Source organism: Haemaphysalis longicornis, unplaced genomic scaffold (genome assembly GCF_048455015.1).
Source record: "Haemaphysalis longicornis isolate Haplotype H1 unplaced genomic scaffold, Haemaphysalis longicornis Haplotype H1 scaffold_1, whole genome shotgun sequence".
NCBI classification, from domain to species: Eukaryota; Metazoa; Arthropoda; class Arachnida; order Ixodida; family Ixodidae; genus Haemaphysalis; species Haemaphysalis longicornis.
The window spans coordinates 331,920,592-331,948,170 of record NW_027526203.1 but is presented as its reverse complement, the minus strand read 5'-3'; the positions used below and the strand labels follow the sequence as shown (position 1 = coordinate 331,948,170).

Sequence of the window (27,579 nt, the reverse complement as noted above, 5' to 3'; positions counted from 1 at the left end):
CTGTTGCTGTGCGCCCCTCACGCGATTGGGCACAGGTCTTGGAATTCAACTTAAAATGACACTAAAAGACTGTCCTCTATTCTGTGTTTATTTATTCAATTTCTAAACGGCAAATAGGTATTTGTACGACCACCTCCTCCACCGACGTAATAGGCGGAGTTTGCTTGTCTCCCTACTTAAAGGGGTACTGCAAAATTAACTGCGAAAAAGGAACTGATTGAGTGCCAGTGTATATGTCCATGTCTGCGAACTCGATTTGTAACCATTATTGGCATTTGTTTAAATGTACTCCGGTTGAACGTACTTGTCTGCGCCGTTTCCAAGGAGAGAGTACATCAGGCCGGATTCACCCTGAGGGCTTGTGTCTCTGTCCGTAGCCTGGAAACGAGGAAAGGGAGCGATAAATGATTGTTCAGGCTGGCACTGTGGCATGTCGTTTTAGTGTGTAGCGCCAATGTTACTGAAAACCTACCACTATGGTGGTGACCACGCTGCCAGGCGAAGCATCTTCGACCACCGTCGCTGTGTAGCTGTCCTCCTCGAACATTGGCGCGTTGTCATTGATGTCGAGCACGTTCACTGTCACTGTGGCTGTGCTTGACAGCTTAGGATTCGTGAAGGCCTCTTCAGCAACCACCTGAAAAGATGACAGAACAATCACGACATGGCCTCACCCGCATCGTGAGCCTAACGGTGTACCGCGTTTTCGTTAACTGGAGTCCTGCCTGTGCCATTTTTATGCCTATCGAGGGTTTTTATCTCCTGGTGAGCTCCACGAGCGACGCTTTGGCCGGGCGTCTTTCACGCCTAAGCACGCGCACATCGCCGGTTGCTGGGGATAGGGAGGGTGTGCGTGCGCAGGTAGGCTTCAAGCGCTCACCGTTGGTGTTCCCGTTCTGCTGGGGGGAGATTTCAACGTGGACGTCTGACGGCCCGATGCGACCTGTTTGCTTCCCTCTGTGGTCGATCGGTTTGGGTTACACAAACGTTAAAATGCCTACGACGTGGGAGGGAAACGGACAGCCCCATGATCGTCCCCTGGAATAAAACTGTAGCCCTTCCAAGCTTCTTTCAGCTAATTAGCCAGAAGGTATGCTCGATCGCAAAATTACTAACAAACGCGTTTTGTTTCGTGTACTCCTTGCACTGCGCCCTGGTCATCCTTCCAAACAGAGTGAAATGACACTGATTCTTTTAGGGCGCAGCACTCTGGCAGCCGTCACCTGGGTTTCGCGGCGTCGGCGTTTATGTCCGCGTAACCGAGTGAGCGAACGCAGCAGCGATGGAAGAAAGAAAACGCAGAGGAGCGTCTGGCGAATGGTGAGGAGGAGGGTGGCACGCGCAGCTATGGCGTCATCTCTCACTGCCTCCCCGTCACTCTTGTTTCAAGCGTTGCCGTCAAGGCTCTGGCACTTTCCCCAGACGCTGTTGCGTTCGCCGCTAATCCATCCAAGCCACGGGGCACTTGCGCGGGAGGTTCAAACACGATTTGCAACAATTAACGTGCTCGCTGCACCCCCGTGCTGGGCTAATACGAACCACGTGACATTTGCGCGGGAGGGTAAAACACGATTTGCAGCAACACGCTGGCCGGCAGCGGCAGAGCAGAGTAGAGCGCGCCGCTGCGCGTTCGCTGATCACGCGATCACTTCCTGAGACGCAGCAGATGTGAGCCGTGACCGAGAAGACTGCAGCTCGTGCTGCGCCCAAGTTTCGCATTTGGGAGTATAGTAATCGTCAGAGCATTTTTTTCCCTTGCGTGTACCTTTTTTTCCACCTTTGTGATGATAAAGCCTTCGTGCCAGTACAGTCCATAGTGCCAGCTGGTTACTATACTAATTAAAGATGGAAGGAGTTTTACATTATGCTTTTAAAGGACCAGTTGTCAATCGTATCGCCATAGCTTTGTTTACTGCAACAATTTCAGCAAGCACTGCATGTGGTATTTGTCTACGCACCAACAGTATAAATTTCCGCTGATTCGGGTTCTCGTAGTCCAGTGGCCCTTTAACAATGCGAATGCTGACGGACGTTGACCCTGTCGCGATGGTGGGCTCCACCGCAAACATTCCAGAAGAATCCATCAAGTTGATGTTAAAAACAGAGTTTGAGCCCTGAAAAAGAAAGGGAAGTATAATTAATACCCCGCAAGATCGAGCGTGCTTCAAGTGAATGAATGACGTTAACAGAGTCTAAGAAATGTTAAGGGGAGCGTAAAGTGGCAATATGTTTCAGGAGGAGTCGGCCTCGAAAGGGCATCTCGGTTCATAATTTTTAATTATCTAACAAAAAAATATTGTGGGCATTGGAGCAAATCAAATGAAAATAGCGCATGCACCTCCTCATGTATTCTGGTGCTACAGCGACTAAATAGGAGGAGGGGATGTCGTTTCAAGACTTTATCAAGTACGCCCTATGACATGGACATCTCGCATGAAATGCCCGGGCTGTGAGACCCGTCGTAGTTAACGGCTACGGTATAATTTAACAACCCGTAGTTGCCTAACGTAAGCGTAGAATGCCATGCACGAGTGACTTTCTTCAGAAAACCGCATCGTCCGCTAAAACCCCAGGAACCCTTATCAACTGGGAACAGAACGGTGGGCAAACAAGTGCAAGAATTTTACATTTGTACTAAGGTGCTTTTTCATCAGTTTTCGTTGTTATATCAACGCGTCGACAGCCTGTGCTAAACAGACAGACATCGCTTGTTTCACACCGACCAATACATAACAAAAAAAGCATGACCCAGCTTACTAGTTCACTGCTAGTAACGGCACTGTTTTATATTGATATTTCCTGCGCTCGGGTAAACGCGAAAAGAAGGTTCTTCTGAGAGAAACTTTGTAAACCCTCGCCACGATGTTAAAGACAATGTCAGATGTCTACCCACCGTGAATTTCACTTCAAAGCTTTTTTTTATGCTTCGGGTTGGACGACATCATGCAGTCGCCTCTTCCGTTCCGAAAGGGAGCAAGCTATTCTCTGCTGATATCCTTGGACGCTGTTTTCGAAAACGGGCTTGATTTTTTTTTCTTTGAGGTAGAACCCTGGCGGGTGATTTCAGCTCGAACAAAATTCGCGAGGAAGTGATTGGCGCCCATATTATTTTCCGCCTTAACCGCCCAAAATGAGGAGAAACGAGGGCCGCGGGCTCACCGCGTCCGTGTCCTGCACGAACATGTCCAGGTTCGGCAGGGGACTGCCCACAGGGATGTTCTCGTTGACGCGAACGCTGTAGCTGGGCCGGCTAAACGTGGGCGCCTCGTCGTTCACGTCCTTCACCGTGATGGCCAGCGCAGCTGTTGTAGACGAGCCCGGCTCATCCAGCGTCCGGTCCCCTTCCAACTCGGATGCCTGGGCGGCGTCGGCGTAGAAGCTACAAGCACCTTCCTTGGCAAACATGCCGACTCTAAAGTTTGCAACATTACTAGGTGCCAGCCTTGGGAAGGCGAAATTGTGAGGCAAAGGCGCTTGCCCCTTACTGAGACCTATGTGCACTTTCTAGTGTACACGCAGGACTATTGATTAGTAATGCAAAACTATCGATACTACCATCAATTTTATTAATGGTTAACTCACAAAAGAGCTGTAAACAACAAAAACTGTTGAGAACACTATCTATGGTTGTGTGTCAATGCGCCATCGACAGCACGTATTTTACGGCGAAGCTGACAGTGATAATCCAATGGATAGTAGACTACCGCAAAACTGTTTATATAGTACTGTCTATTTTTGATTATTGTAATGTATAAAGTATTGCTATAATGTAATTAATTGTTACGCATAGTAATGTCGATTGTCAACTGTCGTGAAATCATTGACAGTTAGGTATACTAATGTTGCCAATAGCACTTTTGATAGGCAGCAAAGAAACTCCTTATCCCTCCCGCAAGATCTAGTCTCTTGAAAGAGCCATTTTAAAAGAACCTTCCAAATAATCATTGAGGAACCTTATGAGAACCTGAAAGAGCCTAATGCAAATGTTGCTTCGACAAGATTTTGCTAATTACGTAATAATTTTCTATAGTGAATAGTCAATCACTTCTACAGTGTCTAGGTGTACTCGTAGATCGTTGACATTATCGCTGTCAAAAATATCTATAGTATCGACTATCAGTTTATGGACAGTTTTGCATTGAAACCCCTGATGCATTAATATGGTCTATTCACTGTAGCAGGGGTTGACCTCCTTGAAGTCTGTGTGAAAATATGAGCGCATTCGGAGCCCCTTTATAGAGCACTGAAGGCGTGAAACCTTTCGCGTACCATGATTATTCCCATTTTGTTATTTTGTCTGCAGATTAAGTGCGGGGATATTCAAATTATAGCAACATCCGAGATATTTCTTTATCGCTTGACTACATCACAAATCATTGCGATATGAAAGAAGGATAAAAAATGGCAGGAAGTTAGTCTTGTGAGCAAGATATGAGGACCAGGGAAACTGCGAGGTGCTTCACTGAACATTTAATTTGATAATAAGTTAACGACAGTGACATCCCTAAGTCTTAAACGAAGAAAAAAATAACGTTTTTGTTTCGGTATCTTTCGTATCTGTATACGTGTTTAAAAAATTAAGGGGTATTCCAGCTAGAGATATCTCCTAGCTGTCGCTCTTGCGTATATATACTATGCATCTGCTATAGAATTCCGTTCAACTGGCTCTAGCGTTTCAACAGCAGCACTTACTTTGACTTTAACGGTCACCACACCGTTTGAAGAGCCCAGTTTTTCCTTGTCGAGTAGGTTTGCGGTTGTCAAAACTCCCGTATTTTGGTTGATTGCGAAGAAGTTCTCGGGATCTGAAATTAGAAGACAAAACTTCATGGGCCATTACACTTTGCGAAAGTGGTTGACCAGCGAAGCTGTATTGGTGGCACGACGGTACGACACTACGACTACATTTGCATCACACTTTAGATAAATTTTTCCCAGCCGCAGCGCCGTTGCCGTCTCGACGCCGTCTCTTGCGCTCGGCGTCGCGGGCCCGATGTTCTTCCCGTGCTGCCGGATCTGTGTAACGTTCACGCTTGCCTGCGGCGACGAGGCCCCGTTATGTTTCCCGGGCCGGCGCATCGGCCCGAGGGCGGTTACATTCGGAGGCACGGGGACGCTCTCGCTCTCTCCCCACCGCGTCACCGACGCGACAGCGACGGTTACATTCCTGTCTCTGCTTGCGGCGTCGTTAGTTTCTCGTACCAATGCGCGATCCTTTGCGGGAGAGTGTTCTCTTTTCCTTTGTGGCTCAACAACTGCGCCACAAACACGTTACCATAGCGTGTTTCTAGTCTCGACACGATAGACCCGATGCGAGAGACCGACGTGAAAGTGCCGCATAATCTAATCTGGTAATGCGCAGTCGAAGCAAAAAGAAGAAAAAGTATAAAAATGCTTGTTTTCTTTCTGAGACATGAAGTGTTCGGCGGGCTCTAGTTGTCCAATTCTGGTAAGACGTAAGCCTAAGCGAAAGGCTTATCGTTTGAAGAAGCATGGTACCCATGGTGAGGAAGTGTGAACCACTCCGCTAGAGTAACGCCCACAGGTCAGCTTTCTGTTCCTGCGGGATTGCGTCCCTTGACGTGTAGTAGGCGTACTGACTGACTGTTTATGTCTGATCCCCACGTATAGGCCACAAAAAAATTTTGGGATGTAAAAGAGGTCAAAAAGTGAGAAGAAAATTGGAAACCTGTCCTTTTATATGCAAATTCCTCCGTTGTACGCGTCATTTGCCACTGGACAAAACTGAATGGAGGGAGCAGCTGCCAAATTTTTACACTAAAGCACAGTTGCGGGTTGTTTTGATGGCCTTTTTAATTAGCCTCGATTTTTAATTACAATACAAGTTTTCTATCGAAAATGGTATTATTATAAGACGAAGGTGTTTGAATTTCAAAGCTTGTGGGCTTACTTGAAACGATGGAATAGCGAATGCTCCTTGGAACACCTCTGTCCCCATCAGTTGCCTTGACGGTCATCACATACGTACCCTGGGGTAGAAATTGAGATTTAAATAACATAAAGTTTGATAGCCACTCTACGGCGATACATGAAAAACCGTTATTCACAAAATGCGATTTCAAGACAAGACCCTTGAAATTGTTGGAGGCGTTTTTGTGTAATGAAATATTTGTTTATAAAAAAATAAAGGGACACCGTCGTTTCCCTTTATTTTATGGGTGAGACGTTACATGATGTGTGCTTTAAAAAAAAAACTCACCACTGGTACGTCTTCGCTAACGATGGCGGACATGGATCCCAGAAAAACAGGCGGTCGATTCTGAACGTCCGTCACCTTCACCACGGCTATTGTGGTAGCATTGAAGTAACCATCCTTTAAAATAAATCGTAGCGTTTTACACGTATGAGCCGAAAAAAAAAAACAGTACAAACAGCAGATATGAGTAGCAGAATAGGCAAGGATGAACGCAACAAGTGAGTCAATATAGACGAACGAGCAGGACCAAAAAAATCATGAACCATTCTGCTCTGTGAAAGTGGATGACCAGCGAAGCTCGTTAGCACACGGCATAGAGGGGACACATAATTTAGGTGAAAGGTACGAAGCCTTGACGGCCGTCATCCCTAAGGAAGGCACACACAGTTAGAGCCGCTTTATGCTGAGCATTTGCAATAAAGTTGTCTTGGCATCAAGGCGTTCTGCAGGCGCAGAATGAAAATGCATGAAACCCTAGCCTGTATCCGTCCCGCAGTAGCACCCCTTCATCGTCTAATTTCTTGACGCGTACGGGGCGGGTGCCGCACTTGATCGATCCTAAATGAGAGCTCCTTCCGTAAAAAAAAACGAATGTCCCGGTGTGTTCTATAAGACTAATTGCGTGGTCACCATCATAATCATAGGCCGTTTGAAACATGACGGGACACTCTCTATGGTGTTCGTTATATAACGCCTCGCGCTTCAAAGACAGTGGAGCCTCGGGGGTTTTTGTTCGCAAGCCTGAAAAATACATGGAATCTCATTCATGTAAGCTGCCCTTTAAAAAGTCTCGGGCCATCTCCACTAACGTGAAACCTGGGGAGGGGCGAAGCATGCAGTGTGTAAGTATTCAAAGATTGTAAGACTCTCCCTTGCCCCACGGCGCGCGCTGATGTGGCGAGGGAGAAGCGTCGGTTGTTAGTTTATTTTGAACCGGTTTTATAAATTATACACTTTTCTTTTAGCACGCGTTACGTTCTAGCACGAGGCGTTAGAAAACGAGTGTACTGGTGTTTTAGTGCCGTGTATGCATGAGACGACGATGACAGGAGACGCCTACAGCCCGAGCCCCTAAAAGGCTTTGCCCCTAAAATACCCATACTTTTTTACAGAGGTGGGATATTAGAACCAACGCTTGCTGCTATTCGCGTCATTACACTTCTCTCTTCATCAGATGGCGAAGTGGTGTCGTTAAATTACACGCTCGTTGGAGCGGTTCCTTGCTTTCCTTGAGCCTATTCACCGGTGGTCTTCGTCGACAGATTAGTGCGCACCAAGTCAATTCCGCATCCTTTTGGGAGGAAACTACTACGAAACTGTCAGAACGCTTCCAGAAGATTTAAAAGAAGAAGATTTCAGCAAGGTGAAGTCCAGCGAACGGTTTCGTCACTTAATTAAAACCTGACGGTATGTCGCTCGAAGGCCAACTGCGACTTGAGCGTTTTTCAACGAGCAGAACCGGCGAATGTGTACCCCAACGGCAAATGGCTAACCAGAATTTTTAGTTGAAAGTGCTCAAGAAGTTGAGTTGCATAATGCAGCACAGGGAGAGTGAGGCGAGTGACTTGCGTACCACGACAATAACCTCACGGAATTGAACTTGGCAATAGTTAAAAAAACAATGAAATAAATGTATTTATTCTCAAAAACAGCACTTTGAGGGTGATTGTATCTGCCAAAATGTTCAGAAAAATTTACAAGTGTTCTAATTTTTTTATTTTTCTGCCTCGCTCGTATATGCGTAATCGGTTTGTAGCTTACACGCTACATTAATTTTCACAAAAGCTGCTAATTTTTTTAATACCACCCAAAAGTAGTCAGCTTCAAAGGCGCGCCTAAACTGGTCATTAAACATACAAGCGCTATATAGGCAACTTCAGCCACATATTTAATTTATAAAAGCTCAATTTTTTCGGGAACGGAGCAGTCATTCATGGTAGTGAAAGCTAAATGAGCTTTTGTAGTAAATACTTAATAAATAAATAAATCATGTGAACACTTAAAATAAACAATGACGAACTGTCGCCGTTGCATTCAGCGTTTGGTCGCAGTTCTTGGCAAATTTGGACATCATCAAACCTTTTCTTTTCTTCTGAGTGATACAAAACTACGGAATCTGGTAAATTTTTGACTTCTCTAGAATTCGTCTAAATCAACAATTTTGGAAAGGTTCACTTCTTACAAAGTTGGTGCACTGAACTAAATATGTAAAGCGTTGCAAATACTATGAGATGGCAAAGTTGCTCACACGATCACGAACATAGCTTTGCGACCAGAAAATGCAGCTTTTCTAGCAGAAATACTTGGCTCAAACATGGTTATGCGGTGCGCCTGTGCGTATATAGTGTGCATGCGTATTGAGGCGGTGTCTTACGTCTGCCACGAGGTACACCTCGTACACCTGACGGAGAGCGTAGTCCAGCGCCTTCCGCAGCACTAGGGATGCGTCTAGCTCCTGGGTACTAGACCTTGTAACCATCACGGAGAAGCTGTTGCATGCCTCAGGGACCTGAAACAGATTATGTCACGGGCGGTTGTATCCGCATCTCCGAGGTCCACGTCGGTGCTGCTGCGAAAAAAGGGCCTCTAAATACTCACCTACGGGTACTCACCTACGGGGCAGAAACTTGGAGGCTCACTAAGAGGGTTGAACTTAAATTGAGACCGACTCAGCGGGCAATGGAGCGGAAGATGATAGGTGTGACATTAAGGGACAAGAAGAGAGCGGAGTGGGTCAGGGAACAAACGCGTGTTAAGGAAATATTAGTAGAAATTAAGAAGAAGAAATGGACGCGGGCAGGGCATGTAATGCGAAGGCACGATAACCGTTGGTCATTAAGGGTAGTAACAGAGTGGATCCCTAGAGAAGGCAAGCGTTGCAGGGGGTGGCAAAAAGTTAGATGGGCAGAGGAGATCAAGATATTTCCGGGGATAAATTGGTCGCAGTTAGCACAGGACCGGGGTAATTGGAGAATAATGGGACAGGCCTTTGCCCTGCAGTGGGCGTAGATAGGCTGGTAATGAAATCGAACAATTCATTCAAACTTTGCAGCACTTTAACTGCATTGCACTTTTCTGTCTCTCAAAATTGCCAACGTCAAATCTCGTGCTCCGGAAAGGCACGTATTCGGACACTCAAACTGGGCGCCTAAACCACGTTTATCTGCTGAAAGTCACGGTCGGTGTCCCGGAGGCGCAGATTCGGTATTTTTTTTCTCAGTCTACCTCTCCTTGCTTGGAAGTGCAGGGGAAGAGTCATAAGCCCCTTCTGCCCTTTCAACCACCCAACCTGTAATTGTGAAGTGCGGTGCGAGCAGTGAGCGTTTCCGCCTTTTTGTGGTGCACTGCTTTTACAAACTTCAATCTTGGTGAGCTGTTTGTCTAAGTAAAACAACATGCAGTAATCGAAGAATGTGCTAACCCGACAAAGATGGCTAGATTTGTCCGCCAAGTTCGATGTTGAAGACACCAGCAATGCAGCCATGTCTGTTCAAACGTAACACACGCACGCAAGAATAAACGTTGTAAATTTCTCACTCTCTTCTGATTTTGAAAAGAAAACCTTGATACACTACATTTTCCCTTGTCGCAAGGCGTATATATTTTTTTGCCGAAGGGGCGTCACACAAGGGGAAGTAGGCGCGATTGCTACCCCCTCCCCCTGCGTGCCTTCCGTATTTTACTTTAATGATGTCGTCCCTATCAATCACGCCTTCAGTGCTTGTGGTAAGTCTTCGTCTACCACTTATTTTCTACGCTCCTGTATCCAGAAGCGAACGAATTTGGGAACCCTTTTGAGGGACTTACTAGCTGCGCTCAAGAAAAAGCACAAACTCTAACATATATTTACTTCAGGTAGCGGAGTTTTGTGTTTGGCTGTCATTTTATTCAACAAAAGAATGCCGAGAACACAACTCCTAGAACCCGTAAGATCTCGGAGCGCAAAGCTTCCTTGGCTGTGATAATATTCCTATAATCAAAGCATGGCCTGGAGTTAACGGAATAACGGCGCGATAGGTGACCTGCATTACCTGATGTTCTGTTTATGGGGATGAGTCGGAGTGACGAATACCATTAACAAGATACTCACGTTGTCGTTTGGCAAACATTGAACCTGCAGTACGTTTCCTACAGAATCCATATCGGTCACTTTGATATTTCTGAGCACAGTGTGTCCTACTTGAGTGTCCTAAATAATAGACAAAAAAACCATTGGTTTAGCACAAACAAAAGGAGGGAGGAAAAGTGAATGACCGTATTTTTGACAGCTGTCCCAAAATAGTGACTCTGAAAGCAATGGACAAAAGAAAAAAAACAATGTGACCAGCAAAGATGATTTGTTCGAATCGTATTGGTTAAATTATTGTTGGTCATTTTGCTTTTTTTATTTAAAAGCGGATTTATATCTTATTAACTAGTTACGTGGGTAACCCAATGAGGATATACAGTCAATACTTCTGTTCACTACCGCATGCACACCGACTTGCCACTACAAATAAAAAAAAGGTTGAGGGAAATAATATCCTTACCTCTGAGATCTTCGCCTCGTACGGAACGTTTTGAAACCTTGGAATATTGTCATTGACATCCAGAACAATAACGCTCACGGGAACTTTGACCTGATCAGAAACATCAAATTCAATTTTGTGCAATGTCTTCTTAGAGTGATAGTGAATAAAACGAAATCTGGCAACACTCACAATGTTATTTTGGTGAACTCCGCCGACGATGTCTTCAAGGGTTACAAAAAACTTCAGCGTGTCTGTTACCTATAGAGGTAAATTACATTGTTGGCACTGCACATCACAAATGACACATCTCGTAAAGAAAAAATGCGTGTTATCGGCAGAGCACTTTGCACTTTGTAACACTCCCGCTGGTGCTGCATAAGAAAATTCAGGTTCACAGGCATACATTGACTAGGTCAGTAATTGTACATTGGATAGGTCGCTTTTTTGCAATGTTGGCAAAAGAACCTTAAACTAGGTGCAGTACAATTTTCTTGATGTCGAGGAATGTACACACACGGTAAAACCTTTTCCGCCTGTGCTGCAAAAATTAACCACCTCTCCTGTAACGGGGACATGTGGCACTTTGTTCATTTAAAAGTCGCTGCAATACGTCACGAGATGCGCCAGCGGCCTCAGACCGACCCTTCAACTCAGGTAGCTCAAAGCAGCTTCGATCGAAACGAACTTGGCAATCACCATTGAAGCCATAAGGATGTGAGCTCTTGCTCCCAGTGAGCATATGCTATGGTTTTGTAATATTTACTGCCGTAAAAATTAAGAAACGTCTTCATAAAGAAATGTTTAACAGAAAATTTTTTTGTCTAAGCGCGCACTATACGCTTTTGTCCTTGGGGAACACACATCAATGCTGTGTCTTAATAGGTTCGAGAAACCCTCTACTAATGTGTGATCGCCAAGGAGCGTATACCGGAGCTGTTCTGTGGCCTTTGTGCCAAAAGTAGATAGGCTGTGCCTGGCAAAGGATACAAGAAGATAGGAAGTGCTTTCACATAAATTCTGCGAACTGGAAGGAAAAAAACGAAAAGAGTAGATGCCCTCTTAATTCAGCTGAGCCCCGGCTTGTGGAGTAAAGCGTCATGCGCTTTGTTCCTTGCGGCATTAAAAGCTCAGCTGCCCTGTTTTGTGGGTACTGTCAGCTGTGTCGAGTACTCTGTCATATAGTATTATTACGCATGCGCGGCTACAAGCAAAACTGAGCCCTCAGGTACTCCCGTGCGTCACAATGCATCGCGTCAACATGACCTTGACCTACTCTTGCCTTACCAGGAGATGACCTGCTCCTGGGCCTAACGGTTTGTATCTCGGTCGTGGCCCCTCATGGAGACAGAGAGGAGCGGAACGAGGAGAGACATCGTGCTCCTCATGACGGACAATGGGGGATTAGCATCAAAAACGACCCCTAGTGTCTCTATTCAAAAGCGGGACCATGATCCCCCTCCTGATCAGGGCCATGATCCTTACTCCCCTCAAAGGAGAGCAATCGCTGGTAATTTGCTCCTCACACTGTTGGGGGACATATTGTGGAGGAGGAGAAGGATGCGTGCACGTGTGTGTGAGAGAGAGGGAAAGAGAGAGAGAGAGAATGCAGCCACCATCCGCTGTCGTGTTTTTCTTACCAATTACTTCGATGGAATGGATTAGAACTCGCGATACTAAAATCGGCAGGAAGCTTGCAAATAGGTTTCTTCGACATGTCGTCTGCTGTCTTTACCTGGAGGCGGGAGCTTTCGATCTCACACTTTGAAACCTCTCTTAACTTTCTTCCACACGGCTGGTCTTGAGCCCAGATTTTAATATAATAAGCCCGTGTCGCTCCTAGTTTTTCTACCCCCCCCCATCGTCCGTTTTCCTTGACATAAACGTTAATTCCTCCTCGCATCTCTCCTTTTCTGTTTCGGCCTTTCTTCTAGATTTGTTGTTCTCCCTACCTTACCCTAACATTCGCACCCCTGAGTTCTCTCCAGATACATTTTGTGACTTCTCCAAGGGTGAAAAAACTGCGCGTACAAGACAAGAAAATAAGGAAGGGACAGGACGGGCGCAGACACACAACTAGCTTTATTTAAAAAACGAACATGACTATATACCATATATTGCACATGCGCACAACGGAGCCAGTTCTTGCCCTTTTCTTATCAATGCACCATTTTGCTCAAAAACTCAAACTGACTTCCGTACAACGTAACAGATACCTCGCTCACACAATTTTTATGATTTTTATGAATAAAAAAGGCTTCTACCAACTCGCAGGCTACTCGTTCCCGGCTTCTGCTCAGCACTTTTGTTTCATTCAACAGCGGTTGACACGGCCTGTCCCCACAGGCGAAGCAATGGTGTGGAATATGCAACCCTGTTTTGTTTTTCATTGATAGCTGGTGTTCCCTTCGTGACATGTCGTGAGCCTGTATTTTGGAGGCGGTAGCTGTTTCAGCTTCATTTCTTTAGCAGTATATCAATCCGTCCGTCCGTCCGCCCGTCCGTCCGTCCGTCCGTCCGTCCGTCCGTCCGTCCGTCCGTCCGTCCGTCCGTCTGTCTGTCTGTCTGTCTGTCTGTCTGTCTGTCTGTCTGTCTAATCACGCGTGAAAGCATAGTTAAGTCGCACTTTTCATCCACAGGCTGCGATAAGTGCAAGTGCAATGCTTCATAATTTCAGTAAAATAAACTTCCAGGGGAGCCTGGAAGGGGAGGGTCTCCTTCGGACTTGTTCCCAATATATTTTGCGTTTGCTCAATCTGCAAGAAAATTAATCGCAACTTCAATAACCGTACGCACTCTTGTGCAGTGTATACTGAGGAATAGCAGTATTTCCTTAATATTATCTTTTACGCAAGCCTCGGCATACAGGTAGACACTCGCAATAACAGCTAACACACCAAGAAAAATGGCGCCATAAATCGAACCGATAACGTACCTCACGATCAATGTTGTTTATCACAGTGACGTCGCCGGTGTTGCGATCCACGGAAAGAAGGTCAGTTCCTTCGATCCCATAGTAAACTGGCGAGTTTTCAGGGTCCACGCCTTCTAGGCGAAATACAGATGTTCCTACAAACAAACGTTTATTGAGCAGTTTTATTCTGTACTATTTTTTGTTTTCAATTTACTTCAACAAAATGTCAAAAATGAGCGTTCTTAGAGAAAGTAAGACTCTTTTGAAGGCATGGTGAGCAGAGAAGCATGTGGCACATACCAACGGGGGTGTTTTCAGGTATCACAGCAAGGTCGATTGTCTTGATAAACTTGGGTGGCATATTCGCGTTGCCTACTGTAAGAAAATGAATATGTCGCGGGAAGGATTTATCATAGCAGGACAACATGATGTATGTGACATATTTTCATATTGAATAAACTTCGTAAAACTGAGTCAACGAGATTTCTCCCAGAGAGAGCTTCCAGTTAACGCCAGACAAGACATACAAAGTCACCCTGGAAATGAACTTTGAAAAACATTATTGGGGTTAGGATTCTTTTGCTTTTAGTTCACACAAAATAAGAAATTCCAGGTGCTGAAACAAACCACTGCATGCAACTGCTATTGCAATTTCCTTCACTTGTAAAAATACCACCGTACAACATTAAATGCAAAAGAATTCATTATGAAACTTCAGTTACGGAATGTCAGTAGCGTGAAAGGACCCTATAACACGCTCACTTATAACAGATGCGAAAAAGCGTTAGGTATGCTGAGCCCCTAGCTGAAGCAAAATATACTTACAATGCAGCGCCACAGAGATGACCAGAAAAACGAGCTTCATGGTTCAGGCCTGAAAACAACGATTTCGAAACAAAACAAATATCAATGAAGGAGTTGTTTCACAGAACGCATGAATGCGTTTTGAATCAAATCAACTGTGGTAGGCAAAATAAGTTGACAATGAGGCCTTTGTCAAATTATCTGTATGCCCACAGGCGGCCTTCGTCAATTTCTTGACTTCTCAATTTCCTCATTAATAAATCCAATTAAGTGTCATTTAATCTAGCGACCTTTTAAGGAAATACAAAGGGCTGCAGTATACAAACTAAGCTGGCTTTCTCGACCGTAAATGGATTAAATATCAGCCATATGAAAAAAACCTACAGCCTGCATTAAGAAACGATGGGTTGTCTTTTCAGGCAGGCATCTCCCCATGAAACATAAGATTAATTCCGCTAGTGAGCTGGAAAAGGGCATGTCACAGAGGTACAGCCTCTTTTTTTTTCTTCATTTCATGAAAGTGTGAGCATTTGTAAGAACGACCTCATTCTGCTCTTGACGGTGAGGAGAAGCAGTCGCCGATGGGTCTTCCCATAGCTGTCTCAGAGTAAGCTCAGTTTTTGCTAGGGTTCTACCTTTTTCTTCTTTTTAAATGATAGTGTCAGCCCATTGATATCACAGGAATCCGGAAATGAATAAAGTATTCTTCTTCGACTACCCATCCAAGAGCCACAACCATCTACTTGCGGAACTGGTGGCGACAAGTTTTAATCATGCCATGAAACGAACAAGACACCTGGTTAGGTGAATCCTGCGGAAAGCTGGCAGTCGACTCTCATTGATTTTGACGCTGGTGTGATCTGTAAGCTTTATCGAAAGTAATACGCTTGACGCAACCAAGGTTGAATTATAAGGGAGTCAACTATTAGGATTTGTACCCCATTAGTTCACGATAGCACTTGATTGCAAGGAAGCTGACAAAATATTCAGAAAGCTGGGCTATCGTGGATCCGAACAACCTATGTACAGCACGGCAGGAGAGACAGAGAGAGGAGGTATTGTGTAGGAAACATACGAACTGCATTCTCCCAGGCAAGCGGGCACGAAACGTTCTTAGTAAAGGTGTATAAGTGGAGGTAACAGTAAACCCGGAGTACAGAAAGAACAAGACAATGAAACACAAAGAAATCAGAAAGGTACAGGGTTGCCAGAAAATTGCTCAGCGTAGAAGTCAAGGGAAGCTGTAAAGCGTGGTCGTGGAGTCTAGCCATCATAACCAAATGAAAGGAAGTGGGTTGTTCCTTTCTGACTACGTACTAAAGCGCCCATGAGATTTTGGTGCTGGGCTCAGCTGGGCGACAAACTTTAAAGCATAAAGCACGCGCTCGACTGTTCTGGGCGCGGCATAGGCATGTCAAATTGAGAAACGTGCAGGAAAAGGGGATCATAGAAAGGTTGGGAAACAGGCTAGCTATTAGGGCATCTTGCGTGAATTGGCATCTTGATATGAATGCGCATTTTGTAAACGCAGGTTCATATAACTTCTGGAACAGTAACGATGATTTGTTGGGAAACAGGTTAGCTATTAGAGCATCTTGTGTGAATTGGCATCTTGCTACGAGTGCGAATTTTGTGAACGATAGCGGCCGTCAAATATCCACCGCGATACTAAGCGTAAAGTTCCCAACACCGAGCAGACCCGCGCAAACCGAGCTGATTGCGAGCTGTTGGGCGCAGGTTCATATAACAGCTGTAACAATAACGATGATGCTGAAACTATGACATCTGCCATATGTATTTCCGAGTCAAACTTTTAAGGCCTACTGATTTCATGGAGGTAGAATCTTTGATAAGGACGCTGAAACTAAGCGTTACAGCAGGAATTGATGACATCGGCCCGTCCGAGATAAAGTCAATTGCACCGTTTATCTCTGAGGTTCTGGAATACATAATAAATCTTACCTTAAGCACTGGTGTCTTCCCAAAAAAGTTAAAAGTTGCAAAAGTCACCCCTATATTTAAGGGTGGCGATCCAGAAAACCCATCAAATTACCGCCCAATCTCCGTGTTAACAACGCTATCTAAAATTTTTGAGGGTGTTATTTTGGACAGACTCGTTTCTTTCTTTGATATACGCGGTATAATAATAGACAGCCATTGCGGCTTTCGAAAAGGGCGTTCGACTGAGCAGGCGTTGCTTCTTATCAAGGATACTATATTAGCTAACATGGAAAATCTAAAATACACCTTTGGGCTGTTTTTAGACATTAAGAAAGGCTTTGACTCCATACAATATGACCTGCTGCTTAAAAGTACGTGGAATTGCCCTTGAACTTATTAAGTTCTACTTGCACCACCGTTACCAAACTGTGAGTGTTGATGGTATAATGTCTACAAAATTAATGCTGAAACAGGGTGCCCCCCAGGGCTCGATTTTAGGACCGTTCCTCTTCCTTACAGATATAAATGATATTGTTTTGACACCTCATTCACCATCACTCATAATTTATGCAGATGACACTAATATTTTTTTCACGTCCAATAATCTTACGTCACTTGAAAGCAGCGTTAACGATTACATGCGACGCCTGTCAAATTGGCTGAAATATAACAGGTTACAATTGAATGCCAAAAAAAAACACGTACATCATATTTCGTCCTATAAATAAACCGATAAACTCCACTTTCAAAGTTACGTTTAATAACCAGCTTCTTGAAAGGGTTAGAGAGCCAACGTTCCTTTGCGTGGGGTTTCAGGAGGAATTGTCATGGAATGCACACGTTGAACACTTATGGATAGAATTGGCTCGAACAGTTGGCATTCTGTACAAGTTAACGACCTTAGTTCCGATTTGGCTAAAAAAAAAAACTACTTTACCAGTCTTTGTTCTATACGAAGCTATGTTAAGGATTACTGATCTGGGGAAGGCCGACGTCAGGAAATTATAATAAAATTGTGCTACAGAAGAAAGTTCTCAGATGTTTTGAAAACTATCATGGAAACTACCAGTCTGCCAACATCTCTTCTGTTTTTAAAACACGACATCTGAAAAGCAGACCAGCTTTACTATTTTAAACTGCTTCAGTACATACAACAAAATAAGCTGTATATGCCGGGCGTAGATCAGGATTCTCGTTACTCAATACGACAAAAAAAGAGGAAAATGCCGAACCCCAGGACAAATTATGGGAAACACACAACTACACACCAGACACTTTTTATACTTAATCAATTAAACGGTAATATAGATCCCACACGTTCAGTAAGCGCGCTTAAACAGCGTATTAAAATGTATTGCAGTCCCTGGGTCTTCACTATGCCAATTGATATTGCCTACCATCTTTTGTTAACGTGATCTGGCTGAGATTTCTTTTTCTTTATTTTTGTGAATGACGTTACCGTGCTTAGCGAAACGTTGTAAACATTTGTGTAATTTTACACATGTGTCATGAGGAAATGCATGTACTGTTGGTGTAACTCTTTGATCATGTTTTAAGCGTTTTTGTTGTTGTTATTGTTGTATCGGTTGTATCAGCTGCTTTATATTATGTTGTGAACTTGCTTGTATATGTTGTGAATGTAGTTTATCCGCTGGTGTTATTTTACTAGACAAGCTGCTTTATTTTTTATTTTTTTGTTTTTTTTGTGCAAACTTGCTCTGTACAGGTACCCAAACTGCCTATCTCTTTTGCGTCAAATGTACACGCACAGCTGTTGAACTGCAGAGGGGCAGAGTCCTCGTCAGGCGATTCAGCCTTTAGTCTCTGTCCCTGTAGCACACTATGTATTTCGGTCTCTTCGAATAAAGGATGGATGAATGAATAAATGAATTAGGTTGACACTAACGAGGTTTTACTGTATCTTCGCATCAGCACACTTTACTAAAGCCAGCTACTACGCAACTGCTCAAAAGTGTGCGCATCCTGAGGGAATCCTGCATGACAGAGGCTGTGATTGTTACGATTATCAAACTGTTCGGAAAGCAGACGTTTAAGAACTGGTGTGTAGCCTTAGAGATAAAAGTGAAAAGTGGTGCTGGTAAAGTCATGCAGCGAAAATTAAAACGGCGCGCTGAAAATGACTTTTTTGTGATGTACTCATGATGAAATAAAATAAAATTTGTTGAAGCTACGCCGCATGATCAGGTCTTGTTTTTAGGCTTGTAAATATGGCGTTCAAACCACTGCGCATGCCTCAACTGTTTCATAAAAGGAAATACTAATAACATAAACCATGACAGTTACTGAGCTAAATCACTCGAAGCCTTGGTTTACCACGGCACAATAAATGTGTTTGCTTGTCTCTTCGTTGAGGGAAATCAAAAACATCAACTTTCAGTTAATACACTTTTTCAGTGGTGCACACAAACTCCTGCGACAACGAGTTGACGAACGTGTATTCTACGGCACCACCATACCCTGGTGATGCCACTGCACCAGCGACACCTTTTGAGCAAAGCAGCGTGAGGTCATCGGACACGACCAGCATAAAAGAAGAAACGCACCAGTTCAGATTATGTGTGCGCAAGGCGAATCCGGGCAGTATACCGTCACAACCGAGACTGGTCTGCTTTCTCTAGGTTGGTCCTAGCACTAGCGCTCGTCCCGTCCGTCCACCGTCCATGTCCTTCGCTGCGCTAAATATTTTTTCTGTAATATGAACCAACTCGTCCAACAACCCACCTTACTCGTTACACCGTGACTGCCGCGGTATCTGGGTTGTACCGTCTCCCCCCCCCCCGATTTTTCGATATGGCTTTTTTATTGCTTTTGAGATGGCGTGTGACCACTCTGTAGCTTTCTGCTGAGCCCTAATACGCTGATAGGTTCGATCCCGGCCGCGGCGGACGCTTGTTTATTTTTTGAAGGAAGTAAGTGGGTACTAAAACGCACGTGCGTCGACTTTTTGGCGAACATTGAAGGTCCCCGGGTGTTTGAAATTAATCTGGAGCCCTCCACTACGGCGCGCCCCAACGCCCCGGTATATATTGGTTCGGCGCGTAATGCCCGTACTCTACGGTTTTGTAGCTTGACTGCTTGTTAGCAGACACATTGAAGTTAACCTTGGTCCCATGCAGACTGCACTGCTTCAACAGGTGCTGAATGATTAGGCTTCCCTTCGGGACGAAATGTTCGATATGAAAAACCAGCTTTTGAAAATAAAGAAAGTAGTAAGCGTCTATCACGGTGTCGTTATTGAAATTAAAAATATAGCTTCTCAGCCTTCTTCCATTTCGTGCAAGCCTGAACAATTCCATTTCACATAATTTATCGAAAAAATAATGACTTTTCAAACTGTAAAGCTCAGTAACCTTGAGTACCGGAGCAGGAGATATAGCATTATTCGCGGCAGTGATAATAAGACTGATACCGATTTAAAGAAAAAACCGAAGTGTTAAAGGACAAACTTGACGCGAAATGTGAATCCGTTGAACGCATTTGTATACGTTCATAGACTCCTCAAGCAACGCAGTAAACGACCCGTTATCGCATGCGTTCGTGTATTTAACAGAAAGAAGAGAATGCAAGTTACTTACGAAAAAAAGCACAGAGCGACTACTCCCAGTCTACACCAAGAAACTTAAACAGCTTTGGGGAAGCGCGAAGGGCAAAACAGAGCAACTATAGAACCAGGGCAAGAGGGTGTACTTGGTCCATTACAAACTAAAGACGGATAACGAAGTTTAGGCCTGGAATGGAACTGAATATAAGCGTACATAAGTAACAGGTTACCCCGTCAGATAGGCGCTTGCGGGATGAACTGTCAATTTTCAAATAAAATAATGTTATGGCAACAAGAGCCGCACCTCCCTATCATCATTGGGACTTGGCTTTGTAACAAAATGAACAATAAAGGCATTTTCCCCCACATACACTGTGTACCGAAAGGATACGATATCAAGACACTGTGTTCCGAAAGGATGCGATATCAAGAAAAGGGGTAAGGGGGATACAAATCAAATATGAATTTCAAGATGTTTTACTAGAACAAATAGCCCAAACAGAGTGTTTATACGTAAAATTTAACTGCTGGGCCTCGGTTTTGTTTTATCGTGGGCTTTACAAGTTCTCCGATGCCCTCATAGATTATCTACAGAGGTGCAGGTTTCCGACTCATCTCAATTCTTTCTACCGTAATTACTGTGGAGTTATTAAATAAAACACAAAGTTTTTTCGGGCAGCTAATATTGGTGACAAAAGCTTGCTTTGTTCGCTGTTTTGAATTCAGCACGTTGCTCAATTACCAGGTTTCTGAGCCATGGAAACTGTATGGGTAGTAACTTCTGACACCAAATTGCACAAGAACTGTTTAGAGTTCTGAAAAATATTTTCGCAGTGTCCACACTAAAGCAGACTCCTTGCTGCATGCAACATCTCAGTTTGCTGTGATTGTTTTACTAAGTTTCTGAGATGCGGGAATTTTGAGCGAGAAACGGCAAAACACGCAAACCGAAAAAATAATCCCACGTACGTGATTTTAATTTGCCCGATGTATACTGTGCGCTCTGTAGGCCTGTTGCACATGACGGTGAACATGAAAACGCTATTTCTGACATACTGGTGGAACATGGCTAGACGCAGCTGGTTCATGAGCGAACTCGTGCACAAGAGGCTTGCGGTATCGTTTCAGGTGAACTCCCTTTTGTTTCAGATGAACTCAATGTTTCAGTTGAACATGGCCTTTCTCACCACCGTCTTGTGCGGATTACAATACCACTTGTCCGCTGAAACATAAACAAAAATATAATAATACACAGCTCCAAAGACTATTCCCGAGATAGTCATGAATGCATAACCGAATATTTGGAACCTAAACCAGCCGAACGAGGAGTCGTAGACTAAACAATTTTGTTGCTTTGTTGTTGTGTATGGGCGTGCAATGTCAACTTAGTGTCCGCAGTATGTAATAAATAAATGAATAAATAAATATAATTTTTTTGTGGCGAAATCACACGAAGTACAGCGCCATGTTGGCACGAATGACATGTCTGCACTCAGCGTAGGTATGGTACGTTTTTGCGCGCGTGGAACTGCTTGTGCAGCTCGATTGCATTCACTTCCCTACACGATTCACGACTGCATTGTCCTCGCGAAGTATTTCGCGATACTTGGCTATTCGTTAACGCCAAGCCCCAAGGTAGCGGGAACGATGAGAAAAAGTGCTCCCGCTTCTTTTGACCGGTTGTGACAAAATTCGCGGACAGCCTTGGCCGGCTCTCTCTCGAAATAATTGAGAAATTTTTGCGCGCGTCCTACGCAGGAGGCGAACTCACCATGTGGCCTCCTTTGACGAGTTACGAAAGCGCCGTGCACAAAATGCGTGAGGGAGCTGGTATTTTTTTTTTGTCTGCTTGTTGTTCAAACATCAAGTAAAGAAATTTACTAGCAGGGTCGGCGACTCTGCGTCACGAAAATGGCTTGCGCAGTGAGGAGCGCGAAGCGTGAGATCAGGAACCACGCTTTTTTCGTAAGTTTGGATTGAGCGACTGTGCTTTTTTAGACATGAAGGAGTTTCGCCGCTGCCTGTGCAGTGACTGCATGCGATTATTTTTGGACGGGGAAAAAAGAGCGGAGATTGTATACATACGTGGTCGTAAAAATACGGCTTCCTTTGCAAGGAATGCGGCCCGAAAAAACCTTCTTCCAAGAGTAGAAGACGCTGCCTGTCGAAGTCAGTAACTGACTCTAAGGCACTTATTTACTCACCCTTCCTGTCTTTCGAAGCGCAAAGAACTCGGGAGATCAATTCCAACGAAGCGCAAAGAACCCCGGGGAGATCAATGCCAGCGCCCAGCTTTTCATACTTCCTCGACGTAGTAATCAATACAGCTTAATATGATGTACAGCTACCTTCGTCCTCACAATAACCTATGGCGGGCTGCTGGAATACAGGAAAAAATTTACTTTTCCTGCGTATAGAAAGTTCGATGGCTGAAGCATGTGTGTTCCTATATATGCATTTTCAAGCTGTTCCCGTGTGGTGTGTTTTTTACGTCCACAGTACTTTGTGCAAGTGTTTAATTTTGCACGACAATTGATTGGGGGTCCTGTTTATTTTTTGTTGGTATAAGTTTTTGTTAACGCGTCGCGCTCTGATAAAGTCAATTTACAATGTTTAAATAAAAACCAAAAGAAATAAAAAAAGGAAAAAATAAAATCGTGAGTCCCATTATCACAACCGCCACAACCGTCAGTATAATAATGTCCACTGCAGGATGAAGGCCTCTACCGCAGACCATTGCCGTTCTCCGACATCCGCTTCCATTCGTTGCTCCCGAATGTTTAAAATCGCATATTTCAACCGAGTTCTCCGGCTTCCGCTACTTCTTTCACCCTACATCGGGAGCAATTCCGTTACTCGGGTGGTACTCTGCATCGCATGCCCGGTTTGTAAAATCAAGCCTTCCCTTGATTTCAGCTAGGATGGTCACCTCAGAAACTCAGCGCAAAATTACGTGATCACAGAGGAACGAAGACAACAACGAGAACTTCTCGTAGCTGAGCGCGTTTTGGTGAAAAATGGAGCATATATAGGCATTAAGTTCTCTTCTGCTCATTGGGCAACGGATAACAAGGATAAAGAAACGAAGAAAATAAAAGCCACATGATTGCTTCACCGGCGTACCTCGTAAGCATTACAAGCGAAACATGCTAATGTCGTTGCCGACCTTCTGAAAACCACATTTTTTTTTCTGAAAACCACATTTTTTTACACGTCAAAGAGAGGGACGTGTCACTGATTCCATACCATGCCGTCATCCCATATGCCGATGGCATTTCGCACCGGCTAAAGAAGGTGGCAACCCGGTAAGGAACCAAGATGGTTTTCTCGGAAAAAAAAAAGATTCAGAGGCATCTGTTCAGCCGTTCAAAAACAGGTGCATGGAGGAAACGAACACCTGTGTTCATCGAGCACGTTCAACCAAGTGGAGAGGTTCGTGAGCTGCTCCTGCATGCAGGGTCGTGTACAAGATTCCTCTCGCATGTGCACGAAGTACATCGGACAGACCGGGCGGTGTCTGAACATAAGGTTGAGAGAACACCAATGCAATCTGAAAGGAGTCGCCGTCAGCTCACACCTAGCGGCGCACTGCAAGGAGTGTGGGGACTGCGGATGTCCCCCTCTGTTCGGCCAGACACCCGCGTTGTTTAGTGTCACCAGATAAGGGTACAGAGTATCGGCACTCTTTTTTATTGTTCCGTGCCGCTGCCATGATCATTGGTTAGTGCGCATCACGCGACATTTGTTTACACTGTGACGGTTCATGGGCGCGGCCATTTTGTTGTTTAAGCGTTTTAGTCGGTCAATTCTGGTAGGCTTAGCTTGTCCTCCCTGCCCTAAAGCGGCGCGCGACTGTCATCGTTCCGACAAGACCACATGTATGAAGAACATGTTTATTCATAACTGAGCTTTCACATATTCCTTTAAAAAATACAGCTGATTGCCGCCCCTCCCTCGGCTTGGTTTCGCGTGTTAGATCTCTATTCTTTCTTCTTTCTTTCTTCTTTTCCCGTCTCTTAAAAACTCCTTTTGACTTCGGTCCAGTTAGTTTATTTTTAATTGGCGGCACCCGTCATACGTATGTGGTACGGGTTGGGATTTTATTTTACTTTATAGCCCTTTATTTTGTCTGTCTGTCATCGTTCCGAGCGCGAATCACAGATAACGCGTGTAGCAGCATTTCAGAAGCAGAAGTGTGTCCAAAGATGCCGTTTTGCCGCATCTCGGGCAGTGTTAACAAACGACCCAGTCTAAGTTAGCGGAGAGGCCGTAGATGCGGCAATATCGCAACACTGATAAACACGAAAATGGCCGCCGTTGCTGACTTGCGTGCCCCAGTGGAGATACCTCGATACCTTATCTAGTGACAGTAGCTTAGACCACGACCGGCTGCTTAGACACAAAGACACTTTGTCAGGGGTATTCATGGAAGCTCTTTACATGCAGAAAAACCACGACATATGTGTAAGCCGTCTGGCCATCGCCCTACACTAGAACGAGATAGCGCTTCTTGGTTTTGAATAAGCGGAGATGGAAAGAAGGGGCTCCGCGTGTGTCGAAGCACGGCAGTTGTCTTGTGCCTACCTTTATATGACTTTTAGTTTTTTATGATTTGAGCGTATTATGCGTTGATTGTGTGCGCAGCAGTGAAGTTTTCGCTTTTCATACAAATTACTTATTTACTGACTAAAAATCTGTTGTTAGTCTGCGCCGCGTCCTGTGTTGTATGTGCCTCTTTTCCTTGTTTTACCACGCAGTTATATTATGTGTCACTGATGTACTTCTCGCCCTACCTTGAATGGGACAAGCAAGCCTCAATATTTCTCTTGTTTTCTTGCCTCGATGGCATGACAAGATATTCATCATTATCATCATCAACAGCAGCACCAGCTTTGTCAGGTCCACTGCAGGACGAAGGCCCCTCCCACTGACCTCCAACCGCTCCTGTCCTGCGCTACTCGAGTCCACAGTTTACCCCGGAAGTTCCGAATTTCATCCCCCCATCATGTTATTGGCCGTCCCCTTCTTCCACACCCATCTCTTGGCATCCAGTCTATTACCCTAATTGTCCACCGGTTGGCGGTTCGTCACAGTGCATCCCAAGTCCATTTCTTTTTCTTTATTTGAACTATTATATCATCAACGCTAGTTCTCTGATCCAGGTAGCTCATTTCTTGTCCCTGAGTGTTATTTCTAACATTATTTATTCCATGGCCCGCTAAGCCGACCTAGGTTTTCTTTCTAGTTGTTTAGTAAGGCGCCAAGTGCTCCGTCATCACCGGCAGTATGCACTAGTTGTAGATTTTCCTTTTGGGTGACAGAGGTAGCTTACGTTTCATTGTTTGGGAGTGCTTGCCAAATGCTCTCCAGCCTATACCTAATCTGCGCCGTGTTTCTTTCTCGTGGTTGGGGTCAGCACTAACCATCTCTCCAAGGTAGTTATATTCTGTTACTTCATCTGGCGTTTCGTTTCCTAAGCTGAAGAAGACGTTCTTGGTATGCTTATTTCTCATTCTTTAGATTTATTCATATTTATTTCTGGCCCCACGGCCGTGCTTTCTGATTGTAGTTCCTCAAGCATTGTTTGCATGTTTTCTACAGTCTCACTCAGCAAGACTACGCAGTCCGCAAACCTCAAATGGCTCAAGTATCCCCAGTTTATCCTTAATCCTATGTTTTCCCAGTCAAGCTTTCTAAATACCCCTTCCAGACATGCTGTGAATAGTTTTGGAGAGATGGCATCTCCCTGTCTTACTCCCTTTCGTATCGGAAATGTACCGCTTTGCTTGTGGAGTGTTATCCTTCCCGTGCATCCTTTACATATGTCTTCTAGAAGCCTTATGTAGGTTTCCTTCATTTCCTGGTCTTTCAGTGCTTCTAAAACGGCTGCGGTGAGTACGGAATCAAACGCTGTCTCATGACTATAAATTCCATGTAAAGGGGTTTAGTGTACTCTGCGGATTTTTCTGTCACTTGGTTGACTACATGGATGTGATCCATGGTTTGGTACCCTTTCCTAAACCCAGCCTTCTCTCTGGGTTGATGGGTATCCAGGATGTCACCTATGCGGCTGACTATAGCTTTGGTAAACAGCTTGTAAACAATTGATAGCAGGCTGATGGGCCTGTAATTCTTGAGGTCCTTGAGATCTCCCTTCTTATGAATGAGAATATTGTTGGCGTTTGTCCAGGCTATGGGCACTCTTTGAGTCTTGAAGAATTTGAAAATAGTACAGTAAGCTTTTCCAGTACATCTCCTCCCTCCTTCAAAAGATCTACGGTTAAGCCGTCGTCACCTGCTGCTTTTCCTATTTTCATGGCTTTGAGAGCCTTTCCAACTTCCTTTTTAGTCACTAGTGGGGCATCGGCATCGCAAGTTGAGCTTGCATTCTCAGTAGTTTCCCCTGGTCTAACGTCGCTGGCATACAGCCTAGTGTAGAATCGTTCTGCTACCTTAATTATCTCGTCCAAATTGTGCTAAATGTTTCCCTGCTCATCTCTGAGTGCGTACGTCCTGTCTTTGCCGATGGCTAGCTTTCTCTTAGTTGCTTTCAGGCTCCCCCTATTTGCAGCGTTTTCTCGATCGCTGAAATGTAATATGCATGAATGTCTTTTGTTTTATTTCTGTTAATCAGTTTGACAGCTCGGCTCATTCCATCCGATCAACCGTACTTGACACTTTCATGTTCTTACGTTTGGCAATTAGTACCTTCGTTTTCGTAGTTAGTTTTCCAGTTTGTTCTCTACATGTTGCTTCTTCCACAACTGCTGCTGATTCACTGAGTGCCGATGTTGGGTTGTCATTGAGCCTGTCTAAACTGACCTCGTTCTGCTCGTTCAAAAGCGATAATTTGTTTTGACGAGTTATTTTAAACTCCTGCGATCTGGCTCGTACTGATTCCCTGGGTTTCTTAGTTTCTACGAGTTTCGTTCTGTTCCTTCTGAGATTCGGCCTTAATTTGCATCTAACCATCCTGTGATCGCTGCTCCGAATCTTACATAGCATCTCTACGTCTTGCTCGATACCCGGGTTGTCACTTCGAATGAAGTAAATTTTATTTTTGGTTGTACCATCGGGGCTTTTCCATGTCAATTTCCTATTCTTTCGTTTGTAAAAGAATGTGTTCATTAACCCTAGGTTATTTCTCTTTTTAAATTACACCAATGTATCTCCTAGACTGTTGGGATTGTCTATTCCAACGATTCCCCCTGTCCCATTTGCTTCTTACCGACCTTTGATTTAGAGTCTCCCACCACAGTCGTGAACTGCATTGCTGCCTTCTTCATTGCTAATTCGACGTCCACGTAGAAGCTATATACGGATTCATCATCATAGCTGGTTGTTGGCGCATAGGCCTGTACTATCTTTAACCTGTACCGCTTGTTTAGCTTGATCACAACAGCCGCGACTCTCTCGCCATTGCTGAAAAACTCCTCCGCGTTCCCTGCTATTTCTCTGTGGATTAAAAATCCCACCCCGTGTTCTTTCTTCTCTTGGGGTCCACTGTAGCATAAAATATGCCCTCTAGTGAGCTCCTTGAACCCTCCTCCTGTCCTTCTAACTTCGCTTAACCCTATTTTATCCCACTTAATGTCTGAGAGCTCCTCTAGAAGTACAGACAGAGCGCGTGCGT

General features: G+C 44.5%; 1 protein-coding gene across 1 annotated transcript in view; it reads right to left on the bottom strand.

Moving 5' to 3' along the window:
* The window catches only part of Cad87a (cadherin 87A), a 71,979-nt gene that overhangs the window by 40,566 nt on the left and 3,834 nt on the right, over positions 1–27,579 (bottom strand). The window contains exons 2-15 of the mRNA XM_077683509.1: positions 14,465–14,513; positions 13,940–14,014; positions 13,661–13,794; positions 10,918–10,986; positions 10,747–10,836; positions 10,308–10,406; positions 8,592–8,726; positions 6,221–6,334; positions 5,912–5,990; positions 4,693–4,805; positions 3,160–3,357; positions 1,959–2,114; positions 473–637; positions 305–378 (exon numbers count right to left, since the gene is read on the bottom strand). Of these exons, the coding sequence (XP_077539635.1) occupies positions 305–378; positions 473–637; positions 1,959–2,114; positions 3,160–3,357; positions 4,693–4,805; positions 5,912–5,990; positions 6,221–6,334; positions 8,592–8,726; positions 10,308–10,406; positions 10,747–10,836; positions 10,918–10,986; positions 13,661–13,794; positions 13,940–14,014; positions 14,465–14,504 (1,541 nt within the window). The 5' untranslated portion in view covers positions 14,505–14,513. The remainder of the gene's footprint in view (positions 1–304; positions 379–472; positions 638–1,958; positions 2,115–3,159; positions 3,358–4,692; positions 4,806–5,911; positions 5,991–6,220; positions 6,335–8,591; positions 8,727–10,307; positions 10,407–10,746; positions 10,837–10,917; positions 10,987–13,660; positions 13,795–13,939; positions 14,015–14,464; positions 14,514–27,579) is intronic.